The sequence below is a fragment of the Salvelinus fontinalis genome, chromosome 19 (assembly GCF_029448725.1).
Source record: "Salvelinus fontinalis isolate EN_2023a chromosome 19, ASM2944872v1, whole genome shotgun sequence".
NCBI classification, from domain to species: domain Eukaryota; kingdom Metazoa; phylum Chordata; class Actinopteri; order Salmoniformes; family Salmonidae; genus Salvelinus; species Salvelinus fontinalis.
In genome coordinates this window covers 7,322,776-7,347,284 of record NC_074683.1, presented here as the reverse complement: position 1 = coordinate 7,347,284, position 24,509 = coordinate 7,322,776, and the positions used below count along the sequence as shown (strand labels likewise).

General features: G+C 44.8%; 2 protein-coding genes and 1 long non-coding RNA gene across 6 annotated transcripts in view; 2 read left to right on the top strand and 1 right to left on the bottom strand.

The window, feature by feature from the left end:
• LOC129816275 (integrin alpha-6-like) overlaps nucleotides 1–4,259 on the top strand; it is a 32,385-nt gene extending 28,126 nt beyond the window's left edge. For 2 of the 3 annotated variants that reach the window (XM_055870554.1, XM_055870556.1), the window contains 7 exons: nucleotides 802–904; nucleotides 996–1,172; nucleotides 1,301–1,408; nucleotides 1,484–1,600; nucleotides 1,707–1,805; nucleotides 1,941–2,066; nucleotides 2,893–4,259. In XM_055870554.1, coding sequence (XP_055726529.1) covers nucleotides 802–904; nucleotides 996–1,172; nucleotides 1,301–1,408; nucleotides 1,484–1,600; nucleotides 1,707–1,805; nucleotides 1,941–2,066; nucleotides 2,893–3,057 — 895 coding nt within the window. In that variant the 3' untranslated portion in view covers nucleotides 3,058–4,259. Of the gene's footprint in view, nucleotides 1–801; nucleotides 905–995; nucleotides 1,173–1,300; nucleotides 1,409–1,483; nucleotides 1,601–1,706; nucleotides 1,806–1,940; nucleotides 2,067–2,233; nucleotides 2,369–2,892 lie in introns of all 3 variants that reach the window. The other variant, XM_055870555.1, reaches the window with a different exon arrangement.
• Nucleotides 4,260–9,768: 5,509 nt separating this feature from the next.
• Nucleotides 9,769–16,589, top strand: LOC129816274 (uncharacterized). The gene is made up of 3 exons (XR_008753535.1): nucleotides 9,769–12,204; nucleotides 12,569–12,692; nucleotides 13,381–16,589. It is a non-coding gene; the product is annotated as an uncharacterized LOC129816274 (long non-coding RNA).
• The window catches only part of ppp1r9ala (protein phosphatase 1 regulatory subunit 9A-like A), a 39,334-nt gene continuing 31,407 nt past the window's right edge, over nucleotides 16,583–24,509 (bottom strand). Inside the window, exons 11-20 of one of the 2 annotated variants that reach the window (XM_055870552.1) lie at nucleotides 23,163–23,307; nucleotides 22,314–22,459; nucleotides 21,789–22,119; nucleotides 21,559–21,610; nucleotides 21,403–21,474; nucleotides 21,046–21,247; nucleotides 19,992–20,036; nucleotides 19,374–19,490; nucleotides 18,467–18,655; nucleotides 16,583–18,034 (exon numbers count right to left, since the gene is read on the bottom strand). In XM_055870552.1, coding sequence (XP_055726527.1) covers nucleotides 17,876–18,034; nucleotides 18,467–18,655; nucleotides 19,374–19,490; nucleotides 19,992–20,036; nucleotides 21,046–21,247; nucleotides 21,403–21,474; nucleotides 21,559–21,610; nucleotides 21,789–22,119; nucleotides 22,314–22,459; nucleotides 23,163–23,307 — 1,458 coding nt within the window. In that variant the 3' untranslated portion in view covers nucleotides 16,583–17,875. The remainder of the gene's footprint in view (nucleotides 18,035–18,466; nucleotides 18,656–19,373; nucleotides 19,491–19,991; nucleotides 20,037–21,045; nucleotides 21,248–21,402; nucleotides 21,475–21,558; nucleotides 21,611–21,788; nucleotides 22,120–22,313; nucleotides 22,460–23,162; nucleotides 23,308–24,509) is intronic. The other variant, XM_055870553.1, reaches the window with a different exon arrangement.

Sequence of the window (24,509 nt, the reverse complement as noted above, 5' to 3'; positions counted from 1 at the left end):
AAAGAAGCAGTGCGGCTTGGTTGGGTTGTGCTTCGGAGGACGCATGGCTTTCGACCTTCGTCTCTCCCGAGCCCGTACGGGAGTTGTAGCGATGAGACAAGATAGTAATTACTAGCGATTGGATACCACGAAAATTGGGGAGAAAAGGGGAGAAAAAAAAAGTACACGGAGAGCGAACATTAATGACATCCATGTCAATCTCGCATGGCTCAAAGTGGAAGAGAGATTGACATCATCATTACTTGCTTTCGTAAGACATGTTGACAAGCTGAAGGTACCGAGCTGTCGGTTTTTAAAATACTAGCACACAGCTCGGACACACATGCATAACACCCCATAAGGGACACCCCATAAGACATGCCACCAGAGGTCTCTTCACAGTTCAGAACAGACTATGGAGGCACACAGCACTACATAGAGCCATGACTACATAGAACTCTATTACACATCAGATAACTGAGGCAAGCAGTAGAATCAGATTTAAAAAGCAGGTAAAAATACACTTTATGGAACAGCGGGGACTGTGAAGTAACACACACAGACACATGCATACACACATGATAACATGCACACTATACACACACAAACAAACAAATATATTTTGTGTTGTAGATATGTGGTAGTGGATTATGGGCCTGAGGGCACACACTTAGTGTGTTGTGAATTTTGTAATGAATGTATTGTAATGTTTTTAAAATTGTATAACTGCCTGAATTCCGCCGGACCCCAGAAAGAGTGCTAATGGAGATCCATAATGAATACAAATGTAGTCCACTAATATGTGGTTTGTTTATCAATCAGAGTTGCGAGACCCTCCCAGGTGTATTTTGGGGGTGATGTGAAAGGAGAGAGTGCCATCAAGACAGAAGAGGAGATCGGCAGTTTGATTGATTATGAATTTAAGGTAATTATCATTGTCTGCTTATCTCAGTTTCTCAATATCACTTTGTCTGAGTTTGACCGTGATGTAACATTTTTTAATATTATACCTCCAGATAATCAATTTGGGTAAGCCGTTGAAGTCCTTTGGCACAGCCTCGTTGAACATCCAGTGGCCCAAAGAGAATGTGGATGGGAAATGGCTGTTATATCTGGTCAAGATCAGCAGTACTGGCCTGGAAGAGATCCCCTGCTCCCCAGAGACTGAGATCAACTCTCTCAAACACATTCAGGTAACACTTTCCTACTGAAGTTTCACTGTACTTGATGCATTTGTGGAAAAGCAAAATCGGCCAGAGATTAAGCGTTAAGACATTCAAGTTTGAATCACTAACTTGTGATGACTTTATTTATTTTTTAGGAGTCCAGCACATCTAGGACAAAGCGGGAAGATGGAGGCAAAAAATCTGGAGGCAAAAAATCTGGAGGCAAAATTACTTTATTGGACCAAAAAAAGCACAAGATTTTGGTAAACACACTTTCACTTGCATTTAAAAATAGATCAATAATGACAGTCCGTCTGACAAAAGGTTATGTTCCTCAGATGTGTGGCAATGGCTATGACGCTAGATGTGTGGTGATCAAGTGCCCTCTACAGGGCTTGGACAGTAGTGCAGTGATTGCGCTGCGATGCCGTCTGTGGAACGCTACCTTCCTTGAGGTGAGAAACAACATGCCTGTGCTATTTGCTTTTCAAAATAGCCCTAAATAGCAGATACGATTAATTCAGTCATTCTCTAACATTGAAAGCCTTTGTTTTGAAACAGAATTATGCCTCTTTGAACTATCTTGATATAATTGTGAAAGCTTCCATCAGCCTTGATGCTCCTGCAAAGAATATGGTTCTCAGGAATGCTGAGACTCAGGTGTGTGGCACAGAAGAACTCTTGACATCCGTTATCATCCACTCACACAATGACACCTTCACTGATCAATACAATTTTAGAATGTATGTGTAACAAATCGAAATAAACCGACTGTTTCTTCTTGTACCCATGCAGGTGAGAGTCACGGTGTTTCCAGAGAAGGCAGTAACCCAGTATGGTGGCGTTCCATGGTGGATCATCCTTGTGGCTGTCCTGGCTGGTATTCTGATGTTGGCATTGCTAGTGTTTCTACTCTGGAAGGTAGGCATGGTCTTCAACCGCAACACGTTTACCAACATATTCACTGTATTGTACTCTGAGCTATTAGACACATGCAACATTGAATCATTATTCATTCAGGCAGTATTATAGTATATCTATGTTCTCATATTGTTTCCGAATGATTCATCACCCTCGCTCTCCTTTAGTGTGGCTTCTTCAAGAGAGCCCCACAAGACCAGTACGATGCAGCGTATCACAAGGCTCAGATCCATGTTCAGGCCTCTGATAAAGAGAAACTCACTACTGAGGCATAGTGCCCGATCTCTGCGCTCAGACCTGGGGTAAAATGGGCATTGCAGTCAGCATGGCGTGTGGGCTTAAACACTAACTCACTTTTGCTTTAAAGGAAATGCTTACACATGCTTAGACACATACATAGACCAATGTAGTTTGTATAATTGATCATTATTCCAATTGGAGTATGTTCAACAAGCTTTGATAGGGTGTTCAGACATTTGTTCATGTATGTGTGTTTGAATTAGGTCAGCGTTCAATGTCTTCGTCTCTCCCCCCCCCCCCCATGAGCAGTTATTACATTTACCTACATTTCACACCAATCAACCACTATTTCTTGTGTGCTTTGAAGTTTCTTAATTTTAATAGGTTTCTGCTTTGTCAGCCTGGCTGTTTGGAAATGCTATTTTGAATACTACTCTTACCATGCGAAGCATGCTTTCACACAAAACTCTCATTGGATTGCCTCTCTGATTTGCTTGAGCATTATGTGTGTTGTATTTGCATGTTCAGGTTGATACAAGTCTATAAAATGCAGAATTAATAATTATCTTTGCTTTTCTCTTGCCAGTGTGGATTTTTCAAACGTTCCGAACATGATGACAGTGTTCCAAGATACCATGCTGTACGGATAAGGAAAGAGGCTCATCAGTTCAAAGACCGGAAAGCCAAGCTTGATTCCTTTGAGAAAAAGCAGTGGATGACAAGCTGGAATGAGCATGTGAACTCCTCATAAGACACTTGACTGTTGGGATGCTGTCAGAGACCAGAATCTCCCGTTTTTCTAAACATCCCAGTGTCACGAACCCATTGATCTTAGTTATTTATTTTGCACAGTCTAAACTCCATTGACTGCATTTGTGAAGCAAACTCCAAAATATACTTTTTCTATTCTCCCGAAGGATTCTCAGATCAAAACTGTGTCCTATCCTGAGGAAATGAGAAGCATCACATCTTACAATTCATTTTTTCTGAATTGGGACTTTTTAAATAAATTATCTGCCACTGATACTGTTTATTTCTTTTGAGCATAAACAGTTTCAATCCAATGTTTAGCTGAAGATAATTTTTTTTGGGGGTGGGGGTCAGTTTTGTCCAATTTATTGTACTGTATAGACTGGAACATTTTGTATGTTTGTATATATTTAAATACTTTAGCACACTGTATATTTATTTTAGTCATTATCTTAAAAACAAAATGCATTGGCCAAATACTTTTTTTAAATCTAAAGGTTACTTTTCAGTAAGGGCAAATGTTACTGATGATTTTCTAGTGCTACACAGACTAAAAAGTAGCTACAGGTATTAAGCAAATAATATTGTTTCAATACACGCTATTAGGAATAATCAGTTATGTCAGTTAAGAGTTTGAGTTAAAACTATGATTCACACCATACCTTTGTTTATCCCCCTGTACTGGGATATACTTCAGTTAATAGCAATGCAGCTGGGACAACTGGAGCCAACAAGCAATAAAATGCTGATTATTGTTTAGCTAATTGTATTTGAAGGACGTGTGGGTCTTGAAGATGACACAATATATGCACGAAAATGCAGATTTCAGAAACATTTGGATCTTGTGGATGAATAACCTGCATCATTGTTTGCTTGTAGTTATGGCCAGGTCCAGGTGATGGAGTTTGGACACTCCAAATTGGTTGTTCTCACATAGGTTCACTGTGATAAGAGGTGCAACTAAACTATTATTGTTAACATTTAAATCTAAATGTATGTTTTATGTGATTGCCTCTGTATCAGACTTCATTATATGGAAGCTATTCAAAGGGATATTGCTATGGAATGGTGATCAATGAGAAAAATTTAGTAGCCCTACCTAAAAAAAAGTGGGGGGAAATCACTGGCTATTCATTCATTCCTCAATTCAGATGTTTTGAATACTGTGCAAATTGCAATAAATAGAGAAATGTATGGAAGTTGTACCAGTATTTCACTCCTTTTCCTCTTTCTGCTTTACATATCTATGGCCAAAATATATTAGATTAGGCCAGATATAAACGTCCTCTCACTGTCAACTGAGTTTATTTTCAGGAAACTTAACATGTGTAAATATTTGTATGAACATAAGATCCACAGACATGTGACTAACAGAAATTGAATAATGTGTCCCTGAACAAAGGGTGGGTTCAAAATCAAAAGTAACAGTCAGTATCTGGTGTGGCCACCAGCTGCATTAAGTACTGTAGTGCATCTCCTCATGGACTGCACCATATTTGCCAGTTCTTGCTGTCAGATGTTGCCCCACTCTTCCACCAAGGCACCTGCAAGTTCCCGGACATTTCTGGGGGGGAATGGCCCTAGCCCTCACCCTCCGATCCAACAGGTCCCAGACGTGCTCAATGGGATTGAGATCCTTACTCTTCTCTGGCCATGGCAGAACACTGACATTCCTGTCTTGCAGGAAATCACTCACAGAACGAGCAGTATGGCTAATGGCATTGTCATGCTGGAGGGTCATGTCAGGATGAGTCTGCAGGAAGGGTACCACATGAGGGAGGAGGTTTTCTTCCCTGTAACGCACAGCATTGAGATTGCCTGCAACGACAACAAGCTCAGTCCGATGATGTTGTGACACACCCCCCCCAGACCATGATGGACCCTCCACCTCCAAATCGATCCCGCTCCAGAGTACAGGCCTCGGTGTAACGCTGATTCCTTCGACGATAAAACACAACTCCGACCATCACCCCTAGTGAGACAAAACCGTGACGTCAGTGAAGAGCACTTTTTGCCAGTCCTGTCTGGTCCAGCGACGGTGGGTTTGTGCCCATAGGCGACGTTATTGCCGGTGATGTCTGGTGAGGACCTGCCTTACAACAGGCCTACAAGCCCTCAGTCCAGCCTCTCTCAGCCTTTTGCAGTTAGTCTGAGCACTGATGGAGGGATTGTGCGTTCCTGGTGTAACTCGGGCAGTTGTTGCAATCCTGTACCTGTCCCGCAGGTGTGATGTTCGGATGTACCGATCCTGTGCAGGTGTTGTTACACGTGGTCTGCCACTGCGAGGACGATCAGCTGTCTGTCCTGTCTCCCTGTAGCGCTGTCTTAGCCGTCTCACAGTACAGACATTGCAATTTATTGCCCTGGCCACATCTGCAGTCCTCATGCATCCTTGCAGCATGCCTAAGGCATGTTCACGTAGATGAGCAGGGACTCTGGGCATTTTTCTTTTTGTGTTTTTCAGAGTCAGTAGAAAGGCCTCTTTAGTGTCCTAAGTTTTCATAACTGTGACCTTAATTGCCTACCGTCTGTAAGCTGTTAGTGTCTTAACGACCGTTTCACAGGTGCATGTTCATTAATTGTTTATGGTTCATTGAACAAGCATGGGAAACAGTGTTTAACCCCTTTACAATGAAGATAGAGTCCTGGGCTCTCACCATAGCAGACAAAGAGCTGGTCTGTTTTTCTCACTGACCGTGTCCGCTCCACATAGGCATCCAGTGCCCTCACAGGGCACAGCATGCCAGAGGGAGGCCCAGACTCCCCCGCCACTGCTGGAGGGGTTGTAAGCAGACAGGATTAAAAGGGATGTTCACATGCCTGTCTGACAGAACCTTCGGGAGGAATGAAGGGTTGGGGCAGAGAGACATACTCCTCCCCCCGGGGTCTATCCGGTAGCACTCAGAACTTACTGAAAGAGCATGGAGCTCACCCACCCTCTACATGGAAGTAATCGCGACCAAGAAAACCTCCTTCATAGAGAGGTGTTTTGGGGAGGCAGACTCCAACGGTTCGAAAAGCGTCTTTGCCAAAGCTGCCAAGACCACATTCAGATCCTAGCTCGCCATTGAGCGGGTCCTAGCTGGACGCAGGTGACAAACCCCCTTCATAAACTTGGAGACCAAGGGATGGCGCCCCACTGGCCTGTCCATCCACCCCACATGGCAGGCAGATATTGCCGCCAAATACGCTCTCAGTGTAGAGGCTGCCAAGCCCTCATCCAAGCAAGACTGCAGGTATTGGATGACATACTGCACGCCGCATAACTCGGGCACAACCTCAATACCAGTGCACCAAGAGCAGAACAACCACCAGGGCAACTGATATGCCGCGGTTGTAGCCGACACCCTTGCATTCTGCATGGTGTTCATTACACCCTCCTGTAGTCCTAACATGGACCATTGGTGCCGTTCAGTGGCCAAGCCCACAGACTGAGGCCGTATGGCCTCGGATGCCACAGAGTTCCCCGGCCTGAGACTGCAAGTCAGGTCTCAGGGGAAGTTGCCAAGGTGTCCCACACAACAGGGACAGGGGAAGGCTGAACCAGGGTCGTCTGGGCCAGTATGGGGCCACCAGAAGCAGACGATGCTCTGCCATCCTGGTCCTGTCCAGCACAGCCTGGATCAGGGGAAAAAGAGGGAAATGCATAAAGCTCCAGCCCTGGCCAATCATGAGCCAGAGCATCCAAGCCCAGAGGCCCTGGTGGCTCCGACATGGAGTACCACAGGGGGCAGTGTGCATTGTCCAGGGAGGCAACAGGTCCACCTGCGCCCTCCCGAACTTGTCCCACAGGTGCTGCACCACCTGGGGATGTAGGCTCCAGTCCCAAGGTGGCGGGCCCTCCCTCAAGAGCATATTCACTGCCACACTCAGGATGTCAGGTACGTGTGCTGCGCCTAGAGACGCTAGACTTCCCTGAGCCCAGAGAAGGAGCTCCCGTGCTATAAGATTGAGGCAGTGGGACCTCAGTCCACCCTGATGGTTGATGTAAACCACCACTGTGGTGTTGTCTGTTCTCACCAGGACATGTCTTCCTTTCAGATGTGGAAGGAAAGACCGCAGGAACAGCAGTACAGCTCAGAGCTGTAGTGAATTGATGTGCCTGCCGCTCCAAGGGGGTAGCAAACAGCCGCTGGCCGACCAGCCCTTGGTCACACCCCCCCCAGCCGATGGGAGGCGTCTGTGCTGACCAGCTCCCGGCGGCACATCCTCAGCATCTCCACCCCACCTGAGAGAAAGGAGCGACAGCGCCACCTCAATGCCCTGAGGCCCTGTGTGGTCACCCACAGCTGGCGGGGACAGTGGCACTTCAGGTGCAGCCGGTGGGAGTTGAACCACCATTGAAGAGGCCGGAGATGGAGCAGGCCCAGAGGAATCAGCAACGAGGCCGCCGTCAGCAAGCCCAACAGGTGTTGGCAGGTCAGGCGGATACCACCCACCCTTGCCGAAAGTGGTCGAGGCAAGATAAGATCCCCTGAACCCTTCTGGTGGGCAGGCGTGCTCTCATGAGGACTGAGTCCAGTTCCATGCCAATGAAGGCCACCCTCTGGGTGTGCGTCAGATGACTCTTCTTGTCCTTTACAGTAATGCCCAGCCTGTCGATGTGGATCAGGAGCATGTCTCTGTCTGACAGAACCTGGGTCCTGGTCGGGAAACAAATCAGCCAATCGTCCAGGTAATTGAGGATCAACAATCCTCAGGACGTGAGAGGTGCCAGGACAGCATCCACTTTGTGAAAGTGCGGGGTGCCAAGGAGAGGCCGAAGGGAAGAAACATGAATTCGTAAGCTGTCCCTTCAAAAGTGAATCGGAGGTACTGCCAATGAGCTGGGTGAACAGGAACATGGAAGTATGCATCCCTCAGGTCCATGTAACCGAGCACCTGGGTCTCCCAGGTACGTCCCTATGGTGGTGACGGTTGACATCATCACACTTGTCACAAAGGGAAGCCATAGGCTCAACCAAGCCAACAAGGCCATGGAACAGGGTTTCGACACCCTGGGAGAGCTTATATCGTGACCCGCTTGGAGGAATAGGAACCGGTGAGGGGTAAATTACCCAGTACCTCTGCAAAATACGGGGAAGACCCGTGTGGGAAAAACAGGCAGACAAAAAACAGCAACCAGGTAATGGATTTTGATTTATTTGTTTTACGCCACCTGCAATATTACCTACAGGTTTAATATCCAAGCAGTAAAAACAGAACCATATGGAGTAACGCCCTTTAAGGAACTCCAAAGTTAATGTCTCAACGTAGTGGAAAGCCCACCACGATACTCACACTCTGCAGGGGAAAGAACAAGAAAAAACCCTGCAGGATAGTTAGCAGAGAGCAGAAGCATGTTAAAGCAATTCACAACACACATAGAACAAGCCAGTCGGCAAGTTGTGCAAGGTAAATTACAGTTTGTGGCAGCAATAGCCACCAATATATTAATGCACACGGAGTCTTAGTGTAATGTTAACGAAACACGGGCGGAAGATACAGATCAACTGCACGCAGCGAGTGGAGCACTCAAGAGGGGCTGGCCATGTGGCCAGCTGCTCCAGGCTGCAAACAGCCAATCAATCAATCAGTCAAATTAATTTATAAAGCCCTTCTTACATCAGCTGATGTCACAAAGTGCTGTACAGAAACCCAGCCCAAAACAGCAAGCAATGCAGGTGTAGAAGCACAGGTCAGCACCTCAGGAGAAAATGTCGGTTGGCTTTTCATAGTCAATCCTTCAGAGTATGTCTACCGCTCTTGCTTTCTCTAGAGAGTTAAAAACAGCAGGTCTGGGACAAGATAGTACGTCCGGTAAGTATACTTCCACGCAAGATATTACACTTACTAAGCGAACTTCGGAAAGTTTGTACCTCAAATCATACGGACGTCCGCCGAGAAAATAAAAGAGAACGTGTGTCGCGGCCATGGGGTCTATATATAGGGGCGGACCCCAGCCGTGACACAGGTGTACACCTTGAGTAAATCTGTAAATCCTCACCTCGGGTGTATCTCTCCGCCGCAGAGTGATACCAATATATTGGAGTGATCCATATAGTGAAACATAACCCCCTTTCCTCTCCCCTTTCATTGGTTGCCATTTTATTGTGTCAACAGGTCACAAATATTGCTGCTATGATTGCACACTGTGGTATTTCACCCAATAGAAAAGGAAGTTTATCAAAATTGGATTTGTTTTGGGTCTGTGTAATCTGAGGGAAATATGTGTCTCTAATATGGTCGTACATTTGGCAGGAGGATAGTAAGTGCAGCTCAGTTTCCACATCCTTTTGTGAGTAGTGTGGACATAGCATGTCTCTAAATATCTAAGGCTCAAATAAAACAGGCACTTCTACATGCCTACTAAAGTGACGTACGTGTGAAGTCAAGGACCCTGGACCAATAAGAAAGCTCGTGTTTGTTTTGACTGCTAGCATGCATCGTGCAAGTTAGCACAAGAAAACTTAAAGCTATATGGTTTCATTTAGACAGTATGATAAGTCAAATGTACAAATATGTTTGACGCAAAGTAACTTTGTTTCTAGGAACTGCTACGAACCAGTTCCAGTCGACTTGAATGAAGATGTGCTCCAGCACGCTAGCTAAATACGCCTGCAAGTTGCACTAAGCCAGCTGGCTAGCTTGTGTAAATATATTGTAAACTAACGTAATTTACTTTGTGGACCGTTATGGTTGGAGACGAAATTCATGAAAGCTAGGTAAACAGTAGGTGATGAAGGCTAACTACATTCCGCACTGTCAACAATATTGGGCAAGCAGCTGTTGAACGCCGTGAACTGAATCATTTCGATCCACGTCCGTTTATCAACTGTGAATGTGAGCTAAATCGGTCAAAAGGAGGATCGTAAGGGCCTTGATGGGCAACGCCTCCTTCATGAGAAAGCATATTGATTACTACTCCAGATTCTCCCCTTCACCACTCTCAATGAAACAATTCTTGGACTTCGGTAAACGGACTTGAATCTCAACGCTTTTAGTCAACTGATTGCTAACGTCATTGTGGCAGGGCAGGCTATACACAGTGTACAAAACATTAGCCATACCTTCCTGATATTGAGTTGCACCCCCCTAATTTAACCTGTCTCCTCGCCTTCATTTACATTGATTGAAGTGGATTTAACGGGTGACATTAAAAAGGATCATAGTTTTCACCTGGGTAGTCTGTCATGCAAAGAGCAGGTGTTTATAATGTTTTGTACACTATATAAATATATATATCACACACACAGTGCATTCGGAAAGGAATCAGACCCCTTTGCCTTTTCCATATTTTCTTACGTAACAGCCTTACTCTAAAATGAATTTTAAAAAATGTCCCTCAATCTACACATATCCCATATTGCAATAAAAAAAACTGATGACATTTACATGAGTATTCAAAAGCACCTTTGGCATCGATTACAGCCTCGAGTTTTCTTGGGTATGACACTACAAGCTTGGCACAGCAGCTGGAGAGGCTATGAGGAGCCTACTCACTTGGGTAGCCACTGCACTGGACATCAACTGGTGAACGCCACATATGGGTCCCTCTGCTCTCTTGGCTGCCTTAACGGGCCATGGTGCAGGTGGTTCCCCCCGGGCGCCAGCTCTGGCTGGCTCAATCCCGTCGCAAATCCTCTCAAGCTCTGTCAGTTTGGCTGGGAAGCGTCGCTACAAAGCTATTTTCAGGTCTCCAGAGATGTTTGATCAGGTTCAAGTCCGGGCTCTGGCTGGGCCACTCAAGGACATTCAGAGCCTTGTCCCGAAGCCACTCCTGTGTTGTCTTGGCTGTGTGCTTAGGGTTGTTGTCCTGTTGGAAGGTAAACCTTCACCCCTGTCTGAGGTCCTGAGCACTCATCAAGGATCTCTCTGTATTTTGCTCCGTTCATCTTTCCCTCGATGTTGACTAGTGTCCCAGTCCCTGCCGATGAAAAACATCCCCACAGCATGATGCTGCCACCCATGCTTCACCATAGGGATGGTGCCAGGTTTCCTTCAGAAGTGATGCTTTGCATTCAGGCCAAAGAGTTCAATCTTGTATTCATCAGACCAGAAAATCTTGTTTCTCATGGTCTGAGAGTCTTTAGGTGTCTTTTGGCAAACTCCAAAAGGGCTGTCATGTGCCTTTTGCTGAGAAGTGGCTTCGGTCTGGCTGCTCTACCATAAACTCTCTACCTGATTGATGGACTGCTGCAGAGATGGTTGTCCTTCTGGAAGGTTCTCCCATCTCCACAGAGGAACTCTGGAGCTCTGTCAGACGGACAATTCCTTCGACCTAATGGTTTGGTTTTTGCTCCGTATTTCCAAATCATGTCCAATCAATTGAATTTACCACAGGTGGACTGCAATCAATTTGTGGAACCATCTCAAAGATGATCAATGGAAACAGGATGCACCTGAGCTCAATATCGAGTTTCATAGCAAAGGGTCTGGATACTTATGTAAATAAAGTGTTGTTTTTTTTAAATACATTTGCAAACATTTCTAAAAACCTGTTTTCGCTTTGTCATTATGGGATATTGTGTGTAGATTGATGAGGATTTTCAAAAATGTATTTAATCAATTTTAGAACAAGGCTGGAACGTAACAAAATGTGGAAAAAGTAAAGGGGTCTGAATACTTTTCGAATGCACTGTGTATATATATATATTACATGGCCGAAAGTATGTACACCTGCACGTCGAACATCTCATTCCAAAACCTTGGGCATTAATATGGAGTAGGTATCCCCCTTGGCTGCAATAACAGCCTCCACTCTTCTGGGAAGGCTTTCCACTAGATGTTGGAACATTTCTGCTGGGACTTGCTTCCATTCAGCCACAAGAGCATTAGTGATGTCTGGCACTAATGTTGGGCGATTAGGCCTGGCTCGCAGTCGGCGTTCCAATTCATCCCAAAGGTGTTCAATGGGGGTTGAGGTCGGTGATCTGTGCAGGCCAGTCAAGTTCTTCCACACCGACCTCGACACAGCGTATGTGGGAACTCCTTCAAGACTGTTGGAAAAATCATTCCAGCTACCGAAGGTGGCACTGCATCTCAGTGCTAGAGGCATCACTACAGACCCTGGTTTGATTCCAGGCTGTATCACAACTGGCCGTGATTGGGAGTCCCATAGGGCGGCGCACAATTGGCCCAGCGTCATCCAGGTTAGGGTTTGGCCGGGGTAAGCCATCATTGTAAATAAGATTTTGTTCTTAACCGACTTGCCAAGTTAAATTTAAAAAATTATTAAAAAGCTGGTAGCGATAATGCCAAGAATGTGCAAAGCTGTCAAGGCAAATGGTGGCTACTTTGAAGAATATAAAATCACTTTTTTTTGGTTACTACATGATTCCATTTGTGTTATTTCATAGTTTTGATGTCTTCACTATTATTCTACAATGTAGAAAAAAGTAAAAAATAAAGAAAAACGAATGAGTAGTTGTGTCCAAACTTTTGACTGGTACTGTTTTATATAGCTCCTTCACCTGTTTCATATCTTTCATCAAACTAACCTATCAGTCATGTTTGTTCCATTTCACATTCAGGGTCTGGTGAAAATGCATGTGTGAGAACATTGTTTACATTCCTGCGACGGGAGCTACCTGTGAGGTACAAAATGAAGGAGATCAGGTTGTTACCAGATCATCTGCTAAAGACTCCATCAGTACGGTTGGTATAGAGTTGGTGATTACTCTTATTTTAGGCCTAGCTCACTCCCTTCTAGCCTGGGGGAACAAGCCTGATCGCTGTGTTTACCGTTCTATTTCACTTCAGTAAAACAGAATGGTGAACGCAGCATTCAGGCTGATTCCACCAAGCTAAACCCCCATCTTCTGTTATGCATGTTCCAACAGGCCTATAAATAACATTACCAATGGGGGGGGGTATATGTAAAGTCTTCAAGACATTATGGAGTTCAAGAAGAAAGATGCTGATGATGAGAAAGTCACATATGAGTAAGACGATGATCATGTTTCGTTATTCAAATCAAATCAAATGTTATTGGTCACATACACATATTTAGCAGATGTTATTGCTGCTGTAGCGAAATGCTTGTCTTCCTAGTTCCAACAGTGCAGTAGTATCTAACAATTCACAACAATACACAAATCTAAAAGTAAAAGAATGGGATTAAGAAATATGTAAATATTAGTACGAGCAATGTCGAAGTGGCATTGACTAGAATACAGTATATACATATGAAATAAGTAAAGTGGTATGTTATAGGCCCATTCCTCCTGTGGATGAACACATCACTGTAATTGTTGGCCCATTCCTCCTGTGGATGAACACATCACTGTAATTGTAGGCCCATTCCTCCTGTGGATCATAATTCCTTTGGTCTCGGTCTTCACAGTTTCACTGATGCTGTTATAAAGATCCGAAACCGTCACAATGACGTCATCCCGACTGGCCCAGGGGGTTGTGGAGTACAAGGAGACCTATGGCACAGACCCCATCGTCAGCCAGAACGTTCAGTATTTCCTGGAACGCTTCTACATGAGCAGAATATCCATTAGGATGCTGCTTAACCAGCACAGTGAATATGTCACTTGTTATAGCAGAGTAAATCCATTTGAATTCAATAACTTTTTTGACAGTATTTCTTTTGATTAAAAAAGAAGTGGTCAGATAGGGACTTTTTGGACATGAATGACAAAACATTCAGGAGATAAGTTGACCCATTTTGCATGCCTCACCATCACATGAGACACGCATGTCTTCATCACTGGAAAATATAAGGTTGTGTTTGATATAATTTAAAAGCTTACAAACTATTTTATAATTTATTTAAAAAATATATTTTTTAATCAAATGTCATTTTCTAACCTGATATGTAAATGAGCTAAAAACACATTAACTCCTATTTTTTTTCATATTTGCATACAGTGCCTTGCAAAAGTATTCACCCCCTTGGCATATTTCCTATTTTGTTGCATTACAACCTATAAATTAAATAGATTTTTGGGGGGTTTGCCATAAGCCGCCTCCATCATTTTAGAGAATTTGGCAGTACGTCCAACCCGCCTCACAACAGCAGATCACGTGTAACCACGCCAGCCCAGGACCTCCACATCTGGCTTCTTCACCTGCGGGATCATTTGTGAGGGGTGCTGAGGAGTATTTCTGTCTGTAATAAAGCCCTCTTGTGGGGGAAAACTCATTATGATTGGCTGGGCCTGTTTCCCCAGTGGGTGGGCCTATGAACTGACTTTGAAAATACCTTTTTGATGAAGTACGACTGGAATTTATATATAAATACCTTGACTATTTTAATATTGGAAAATCTCTTATACAATGAGTTAAAGTTATGTGTAGTAACCCCAGGTGTAAAATAGTAAATAATGTCTACATCTCTGAAAGTATTAAACTGTTAAGAGGAGTAAAACAAAGTTGTCCACTATCGGCATATCTATTTATTATGGCCATTGAAATGTTAGCTATTAAAATCAGATCCAACAATAATATCAAGGGTCTAGAAATCCATGGCTGAAAAACAAAGGTTTCATTGTATGCTGATGATTCCTGCTTTCTTTTAAATCCTCTATTTGGATCCCTGCACAGCCTCATAAAGGATCTACTTCATTTTTGAACCTCTGGATTACAACTGAAGTGCACCGTATTACGTATTGGATCGCAAAAAAATAAAACTTTTACATTACCGTGTAGTTTACCAATAAAATGGTCTGACGGTGAAGTGGACATGCTCGGTATTCATACATTTTAATAGAAAGTTTGCAAAAATAGGTAAGATCTTGCTACCATGAAAAGGTCAATACCTATCTATTTGTGGAAAAATCGCCCTGATTTCAACTTTAGTCATATCCCAGTTGACCTATTTACTTATGGCCCTGCCTACACCTAACGGCAAGAAAAATAAATATATGTTTTACTTGGAATGGCAAGTCAGAAAAAATGTAATGGGCCTGTTTATATAATGAATATGAATTCGGAGGTCAGAAATTATTAAATATTAAAGCATAGGACCTCTCACTAAAATCTTCAGTCATAGAAAAGCTATACTTAAAGCAGATTTGTAACAATGGCTCATCCCATGTTCAAGAATGTCCTTTTTCCCTTTATTCAGATTACAACCGCTCACTTTAGATTATTGGAAAATGAAATTGTCTCCAAAATATCACTATTTTTTAAAACAAGCCATATAAAGCTGGTTGCAATTTCAGTTTAATCCACCAGAAAAGGCAGAACAAATATTATGGTTAAACTCAAATATACTAATTGATGATAAAATTAGAGATAAAGATCTTTGTAAATTATATCATAAATAGGACTGGTGGAGTTAAGTCACACATGCAATTAACAAAAATATATGGAAATCTGCTCTATCCAAAATTACAACCAACTGGTTGCAGCATTACCACAAAAATGGAGTAGGGAAGTGGAAGAAGGTAAGGAACTTCTTGGTTGGTATCATTGTTTACCTATTTAACTAATACATATCGTCAGTACAGAATTGCCAGTTAATATGACTTTTGCATGGTTGTATTTACACTACATAACCAAAAGTATTTGGACATCTGCTCGTCAAACATCTCATTCCAAAATCATGTGCATTTAATATGGAGTGGGTCACCCCTTTGGTGCTATAATAGCCTCCACTCTTCTGGGAAGGCTTTCCACTAGATGTTGGTACAATGTTGCAGGCACTTGCTTAAATTCGGTCACAAAAGCATTAGTGAGGTCGGCACTGATGTTGGGGGATTAGGCCTGGCTCGCAGTCGGCATTCCAATTCATCCCAAAGGTGTTCGATGGGGTTGAGGTCGGTGCTCTGTGCAGGACAGTCAAGTTCTTCCACACCGACCGACAAACCATTTCTGTATGGACCTCGCTTTGTGCACGCAGGCATTGTCAAGCTGAAACAGGAAAGGGCTTTCTCCAAACTGTTGGAAGCACAGAATGTCATTGTATGCTGTAGAGTTAAGATTTCCTTTCACTGGAACTAAGGGGCCTAGCCCGAACTATGAAAAACAGCCCCAGACCATTATTCCTCCACCAAACTTTACACTTGGCACTGCATTGGGGCAGGCAAAGCGTTCTCCTGGCATCTGCCAAACCAAGATTCGACCGAGGATGGACAATTTTTACAGGCTACGCGCTTCAGCAATCGGCAGTCCCGTTCTGCTTGTATGATCTACCACGTCGCGGCTGAGCCGTTGTTGCTCCTAGACGTATCCACTTCACAATAACAGCACTTACAGTTGACCAGGGCAGGAATTTGACAAACTGACTTGTTGGAAAGGTGGCATCCTATGACGGTGCCACGTTGTAAGACACTGAGCTCTTCAGTAAGGCCATTCTACTGCCAATGTTTTACTATGGAGATTGAATGGCTGTGTGCTGGATTTATACACTTGTCAGCAACGGGTGTGGCTGATATAGCCAAATCAACACATTTTTTGAAGGGGTGTCCACATACTTTTGTATGTATTGTGTTGACTATTAAAGTGTCCATTTGTTGAACTTAGCAGTCTACCATCTCTTGAATGCATAAACCATTAGACCTCCCAGTAAAGCACAGAATACAACCACAACAGAATCTGGTGTGAGAATTTGTTTATTTTATGCTGCTTTTACAATATGTACCATGAATAGAATAATAAGATCTAGCTCTTTGTATTAGAACAAGTGGAGGGAATCAAACTAGTGTTTTTACATCCAAAATATAAACGAATCATTCTTGAATTTATAATGTACATTGAAAAAAATGCTTGGGTATGGACAAGTTCAACATGCACCCAACAGACACAGCCAACCATTCAATGGATTTATTGTCACAGGCGCACACACTTCCATGGACCCCACACCCTGTCAGCAAGCAGTGCATGCAGTGTACAATAATATTGCATGTCTTGGTACCATCTCAGCAACACGTAAACCTCTTCGGCACAATAGGACCACAGAGTAGTACATCCTCCATTCTCGAAACAGGCACAGTTGGGGAGGGGATCAGCAGCATTGTTCGTTGCCATTACTTGATTCCTTTCATTTAGCAAAAATTCTCTCATCCTAGTGGCTATTCTACTTAGTAGAAAAAGTGTATATAAAATTATGAACCTTAATAATTTTTTAAAAGTTATGCAGTTAATAAAACAATGTATACACCCTCTCACGCTTTGAAGCTTAAAAGACAATATAGTGCTTTTATCTCAATAACTGTACAAAGTTCCGTCAAGAAAAGATCTGTACATGGTTACAGGAAAGTTATGCTAGCAAAAATACAATATAAAAACCACAAAGCCGTACTGAATTCATTCCACTTGTTGTATGGGTAAATGTGCACAAATGCTGCAACTACATATCTGGAAACTTTTAAAATGGATAAAAGTACTTCTATAGCTTTATAGTGGTAAAAAAACATGTTGGGTTTTGTTATTGGTCATGTCTCCAACACTTGTCAATATTACAGTATCACTTTCAGAAATCCCCGTTTCCCCAATCTATCACAATGATGACGTGATACAGATACTGCTGGAAACAGGACTGTCAGTGTGTTTGATTTGATTAAAAAGCAGAGCCAGCTTGTGTGTTCTTGTGAATAACCCAATGACAAATAGGGCTATTTTCAGATGATTCTTCCAATTGGCACATTAAGTCAACACTGTTAAGCTAGCATTATCATTACTGGCCGTTATAGTCTCAGTACTGTGTGTGACTGTGCTTGTGCTCTCTTAGTAACTACTGTGAAGTGGATGGCACTTACTTAGGCCTATAGGTGAAACAGAACAGATACAGGGGTCGTTGAATGTCCTGCCTCACCCGAGGGACATTGGATTATGTTACGACAGAGAGTGGGTCACCCACTCACCCACTCACCCGCTTCTAGGGAAGCTCAGCAGACAGAGTCAGTGTTGGGAGGCAGCCTCCCGCTGCGTCGTGCCTCCTTCTCCCTTTTCTCCCTCTGTTTCTCCAGCTTCTCCTGGGCCTTCCTCATGTCCTTCAGCTTCTTCTTGATGGTGGCCCGGTCACTTTGGCTGGACACACCCAGGGCCTGACGGGACAAACATCACGGGTCACATTCTAGAACACTACTTTCTGAAATGCACATAAACATCTGACAATTTCCTCTGGTTTATTATGTGTCATTCTCCTTATGCACCGTGTTAGTGTAAATTATTGTGAAATTCACCCAGTTTATGTTTGGCCATTAGGTGGCAGTCAAGGCATTAGAAACCTGACTGATATTGAGATGAGCGAGATGCAAGACCTCGCTCTTGCACAGTATCTGCGCATGTGCAAGGGTTTCCCGCACTGTTCACAGCGTGGTAGCCAGGGCACCAAAACACTGGAGAAGTGAAGCCTTGCGCTCTCAACGCTCTTAGTTGTTGCAGAAATTGACCCGCTATGCTTTTTACATCTATGTCATATCGCTCAGTCTACCTTTACATTTTCTTTGGCCTTGTTGCTTGTGATGCCCTCTCACCTTCAACTTGTCACTGTCCAGGTGCATGAGCTGATGGCCATCCACACCCTTGGCAGTGAACTCAGGAGTGTATTGGTCCATGTTCATGCCCATCAACCAGTGACAGATTTGCTGATTGGTCCACTCTGAGACAGGGCGGTTCTGCCATTGGTACTCCTTCCCCGTGGGCACTGGCTCATCATCCAGGGTCTACGGAACACCAAGAAAAACATGCCATCCCAAGAAAACTAACAAAACAACAGTAACGTATTACATAGCGAATCAATGTCAGTTACATGACAATATGTAAGCACAATATCAAAATATCATGGCACGGTGCAAAGTGACAAATCCCATAAAAAAAAGCTGTGTGCACTGGACAATTCAGAGTTTGTCACAACGCTGTTAAGTGGAAGAGGCCACGACATGCAGCATGTTTGTTTTGTTCTACCTGGCATACCTGGCTTGTTTGAGTATAGTAGGCAGGGCTTTGGTCTTAACGTTTATCTGAGTATAAATAAAAATCACTTATCAACTGAACCACCAACGAGATAAGCCATACAGCCACAAAACACAGCCATACACACAATCCAACACCATCTACAAAGGAATGTTCCTTTCCACCAAGCAGACACAGGAGCAGCACAGATCATTCTACGGTCTAACGAAGGACTCTCTTCTGCTAGTTCAGCTAGTTGACTGCACATCAAGGACCCCAAAGCTAAAGACAGAAACGTCTTTTAACACCACACAGACAACTTCATCACACACATGCAACTTCATTCTCCGGCGGCCATTCACAATTCCATCATCACAGCCACAAGGGGGCAAAGAGCATGCTTTGAGACTGTCCCGTCTCAGAGACATCTGAGCAGCACCATCCCACACGGGCTTTTGTGGACGTGGAACAAAGAGAGAGAGCACTCACCTCACTGGACGAGAAGACTAAAGTATGCGAGCGCCCAGACAGATTGGGCTCTGCAACTAAGCCTGTGATGTCTGAACTGGGGCTGCCAGGGTTTGAATCATCTATGACTGACAAACTCTGGAACAAGTGGAAACAAGGAGGAACGCATTAACTAGACAAACACATGGGTGGGTAAACAACAGTTCTTTACTCTGGGGAGTAATGCTCTAGGGAGGAAGGTGATCCACAGTAGTACCGTAAAACATGGAACTTAGGGTTGAGAACTAGAACAGTACATTTTCTGAAGAAAAAGTGGTGTGCTTGTGAAAGATCGATTGATCCCTAGGATAGGATAACGTGAAAGTCACCAAACAAACAAACAAACAAACAAACTACTTCTACTACGACACTTAATACTAATCATCAAATCGTGTGCGATATGAATGTGAAATGTTAGATTTAGAGTGCTCGACACACTACCACAAACCCATTTCCACTACGAAGACACAAATCAATTTGGGGGTATAATTAGTATGATCTAGATGCGAAATGAACAATCACAACACTAGATGAAGGGTTAGTTCTAGTCTACCAGCTCCTCTAAGATGGTGGGGGGAGAAAAAGGAAATCATACTGTACCAAATCTAACGAGCGACTGAATAAAGAGGACCAGGAGAGATTTGTCTGTTTTGAAAGAAGGACTGTTAGTGAGCGAGCTTGTCAAGTCGTTCTCCCTACTTTACACTGTGGATCACACTGCTCTAGCTGGCACAGGACCATGGGTCACAGACTCCGAGAAGTAGAATCCCAGCCATCAGAACCAGGGGAGACACTGTTTGTGGCCAACACTGCCCACACACTGTCCACTATCTCCCCATAGCCTTGATGCTGTTGGCCTCCATCTACACCCCAGGCAGCCTGGTTGTGAATTAGTCAGGCCTGTTTGAGTAGATGCATTTAAAAATGGGGATAATTCTGTGGTTGCTAAGCCATTGAAAGGCCAGTGAATCCTCCTCTCTCTGATTAATAACGAGGCTGCGTCTCAAAAAGCACCCTATATAGGGTACTACTTTTGAACTGCAATGTCATCATCCCTCGCTGGGAAACACGACACCGGCCGGCTGATAGCTGCACATCTCTTGACTGGATTCTCTATTTATTTCCATGCAGAGCAGAAACCTTGAACTGTGGACTACTGACCAATGAATCACTGTCTTATTACTGGCAAACATAACATGAATTGGTCCAGAAATGACGGAGAGGGGTCAGTTCAGTGACACAGGGAAGGCATTTCATTTCACTTTGTAGTAGCCAGAGCCATCTATTTAGAGAGTTAGGCCAACTTTTAGAATTTTGAATACTCAGTTGCATAGCGTTGTTTATTCATCCCCCATGTAATGTTAATGGGTAGCTAACATGGCTGCCATAGAATGTTGAGGTGTCATGCAAATGCATCATACTGGCTCAACTCTTTAAATACATGGCTTTAGTAGTAGCTAATGAAATGTAATTTTGAGTACCGGCTGGATTTGGCATTCCAATTAAAATGGCTTAATACAATCTCTCCTTAATGCAAACGTCTTCTGCTTCTGTTTGTTACTGGTGATTCTGAAATGACTAAACATCTGTGTCTAGATTATGAGTGCTTTTTCTTTCCGTCTTTTGATGGGGTCAGCTGTGTGCGCGTGCTCACCTTGTTTTTGCGGTCCTGGCTCTGCTCGCTGCTGGTCTCAGTGGCTGCGTATGGTAGGCTGCTGCTGGAGGACGAGGGCTCCTTGTCCCTGTCTCTGTCTCTATCCCCAAACCAGGAGAAGGGCATACAGGTGGGTATAGAGGTCATGGACTCAGAGGGGGACAGGTTCCCTCCAGATTCCTCCAGGAGCTCGGCAGAACCCCTGGGCATTAGGAAAATGAAGAAAAATAAGCTAAGTCTCCAAATGACATATTGTCTCTTCAATAGCACTAAGGTCCTCTGATAGCAGAGCTGTGAGTGTACGGTGATGACATAGCCAGGATGTGGTGACACAGCAAGCATAGAGACATGCCATACCTGCTGTCCAGAGATGCTCGCATCGCCTCCTTGTCATGTTTCTTCCCTTTGCCACCAGACTTCCGAAGGCCACTGTTGGTTTTCAAAAAGCTTTAGATAACACAGGACTGACAGGACTGTCAAATTGAAAACAAAATCGTTCTCTCAGGCACTTACCCAAAAATCGTCTTTTTGGGTTTTCCTGCTGAAGAACTCTCATTTGTCTCATCTGTAACAGAGTCATATTTTCAAAATAACATAATTACATCAACTGCTGCAAGCAGAGAGCCAGTAAGGGACACATCCATATGGTGACAGTCAGTGGTGATAGGAGCAACATCTTGTTTTGTAAATGTATGAGGAGAATGCTGTGGTTAGCAGACTGATCTCTGGATATGGGACAGTACCTTTAAGCTCCTTGCCCTTCCCCTTGGACTCCCTTTTCTTGACATTGCGCAGGAGCCCTGAGGGGGAGTGTGGCGAGAGCGAAGAGGTATCTTTAGGCGGCGACAGAGAAGGACTGCTCCCACTCTCGGCGCTGTTTCTCTGGGACGGGGGCAGGGAGGAGCTGCTGGAGAGCTCCAGCTTGCTCCTGGATCTCTCCCCAGCCTCGGTGATCTCGTCCTTCTGGCCGTTCCCAGGGTAACAGATGGGCACTGGCAGGGACAGGCTCTCCTGGATGGACCTCCTCCTCCTGGCATAGTCCTCCTCTGCATCCTCCCCCTCTTCCTTGTTCTCCTGGAGGGAAAACCACAGTCAGCAGTGATGACTAAAGAGACAAACAGTGTCTCAGTGATGGGACTGACATGTGAACATTGGTATTGAACATGCAGTCAATAGAAGGAGATGAGGAAGGATGTATCTTTGAATTAGCTAGTACTATTCACCCTGATATTATTTCCAAAATGAATGAGAGAACATTCTGAGCTGACCTGCGACTGGCAAGTGGACGTGCCAATGTTCTCCTTCAGTTTGTTGCGAGACGGACGATTCCTCCTTGGGGCCAGCAAGCCCTTGGCCTTGTGTGCACTGGTGTCCAAGCGGTCAGTCTCAGGGACCAGCTCGCTCCAGTCTGTATCTGTGGAGGAGGGACAAAAACACAGCTCGGTACAATAGACAGTAAGCCTGGGAATTGTCAGGGACCTCATGATACAATATCACGTTACTGCTGATACGATTCAATACTGCGATTCTAATTGCGATTCGATGTTCCAACCATATTGCTGACTATGAGTCTAGTGCAGAGAGACGAGAGCATGAGAAAACGAGTTTTGATCAGTCGGGGAAATAAAAGTGGTGAAAACATGTTGGCTCAATATCCCAAAATAATACTGCGATAAGTGACTGGGTCACTTTTTTTCTCCATCACTACTACACAAGGTACACTATTCTCAGACACTGAGGTTCAGAGACTGTGGCTGCTTCACAAATTGCACCCTATTCCCTATTTAGTGAGCATTAGGAACACCTCTAATATTGAGTTGTACCCCCTTTTGCCCTCAGAACTGCCTCAATTCGTTGGTGCATGGACTCTACAAGGTGTTGAAAGCATTCCACAGGGATGCCGGCTCATGTTTACTCCAATGCCTCTCACAGTTGTGTCAAGTTGGTGACATCAATAAGGGATCACAGCTTTCAGCTGAATTTCACCTGGTCATCCTGTCATGTTCCTAATGTTTTTTGCACTCAGTGTATAGTAAAAAAGGTGACATTTGAGACGTATCCGCACTCTCGCGCTCCTTTAGTGGTAAATGGAGGGTGGCTCCTAGCCTCCTACTTACCTAACAGTAGAGAGTCCACAGACTGTGTGTTGGTGACGGGGCTTTCACTCCCTTGGCTGCTCCATCTCCTTTCCTCTGCAAAGTCCTGACCTGACTGGGTCTCCACGCGGTCAGCAGACGGACCGCTGCCCTCCAGGACCGCTATCTGAGGAGAACCACAGAACGGACCGTCAACCCTCTCTCCTTCTCCACGAGGTCTGAACCCTCTCTCCTTCTCCACGAGGTCTGAACCCTCTCTCCTTCTCCACGAGGTCTGAACCCTCTCTCCTTCTCCACGAGGTCTGAACCCTCTCTCCTTCTCCACGAGGTCTGAACCCTCTCTCCTTCTCCACGAGGTCTGAACCCTCTCTCCTTCTCCATGAGGTCTGAACCCTCTCTCCTTCTCCACGAGGTCTGAACCCTCTCTCCTTCTCCACGAGGTCTGAACCCTCTCTCCTTCTCCACGAGGTCTGAACCCTCTCTCCTTCTCCACGAGGTCTGAACCCTCTCTCCACGAGGTCTGAACCCTCTCTCCACGAGGTCTGAACCCTCTCTCCACGAGGTCTGAACTCTCTCTCCTTCTCCACTAGGTCTGAACCCTCTCTCCTTCTCCACGAGGTCTGAACCCTCTCTCCTTCTCCACGAGGTCTGAACCCTCTCTCCTTCTCCACGAGGTCTGAAACCTCTCTCCTTCTCCACGAGGTCTGAAACCTCTCTCCTTCTCCACTAGGTCTGAAACCTCTCTCCTTCTCCACTAGGTCTGAAACCTCTCTCCTTCTCCACTAGGTCTGAACCCTCTCTCCTTCTCCACTAGGTCTGAACCCTCTCTCCTTCTCCACTAGGTCTGAACCCTCTCTCCTTCTCCACGAGGTCTGAACCCTCTCTCCTTCTCCACGAGGTCTGAACCCTCTCTCCTTCTCCACGAGGTCTGAACCCTCTCTCCTTCTCCACGAGGTCTGAACCCTCTCTCCTTCTCCACGAGGTCTGAACCCTCTCGCCTTCTCCACTAGGTCTGAACCCTCTCTCCTTCTCCACTAGGTCTGAACCCTCTCTCCTTCTCCACTAGGTCTGAACCCTCTCTCCTTCTCCACGAGGTCTGAACCCTCTCTCCTTCTCCACGAGGTCTGAACCCTCTCTCCTTCTCCACTAGGTCTGAACCCTCTCTCCTTCTCCTCGAGGTCTGAACCCTCTCTCCTTCTCCACGAGGTCTGAACCCTCTCTCCTTCTCCACGAGGTCTGAACCCTCTCTCCTTCTCCACGAGGTCTGAACCCTCTCTCCTTCTCCACGAGGTCTGAACCCTCTCTCCTTCTCCACGAGGTCTGAACCCTCTCTCCTTCTCCACTAGGTCTGAACCCTCTCTCCTTCTC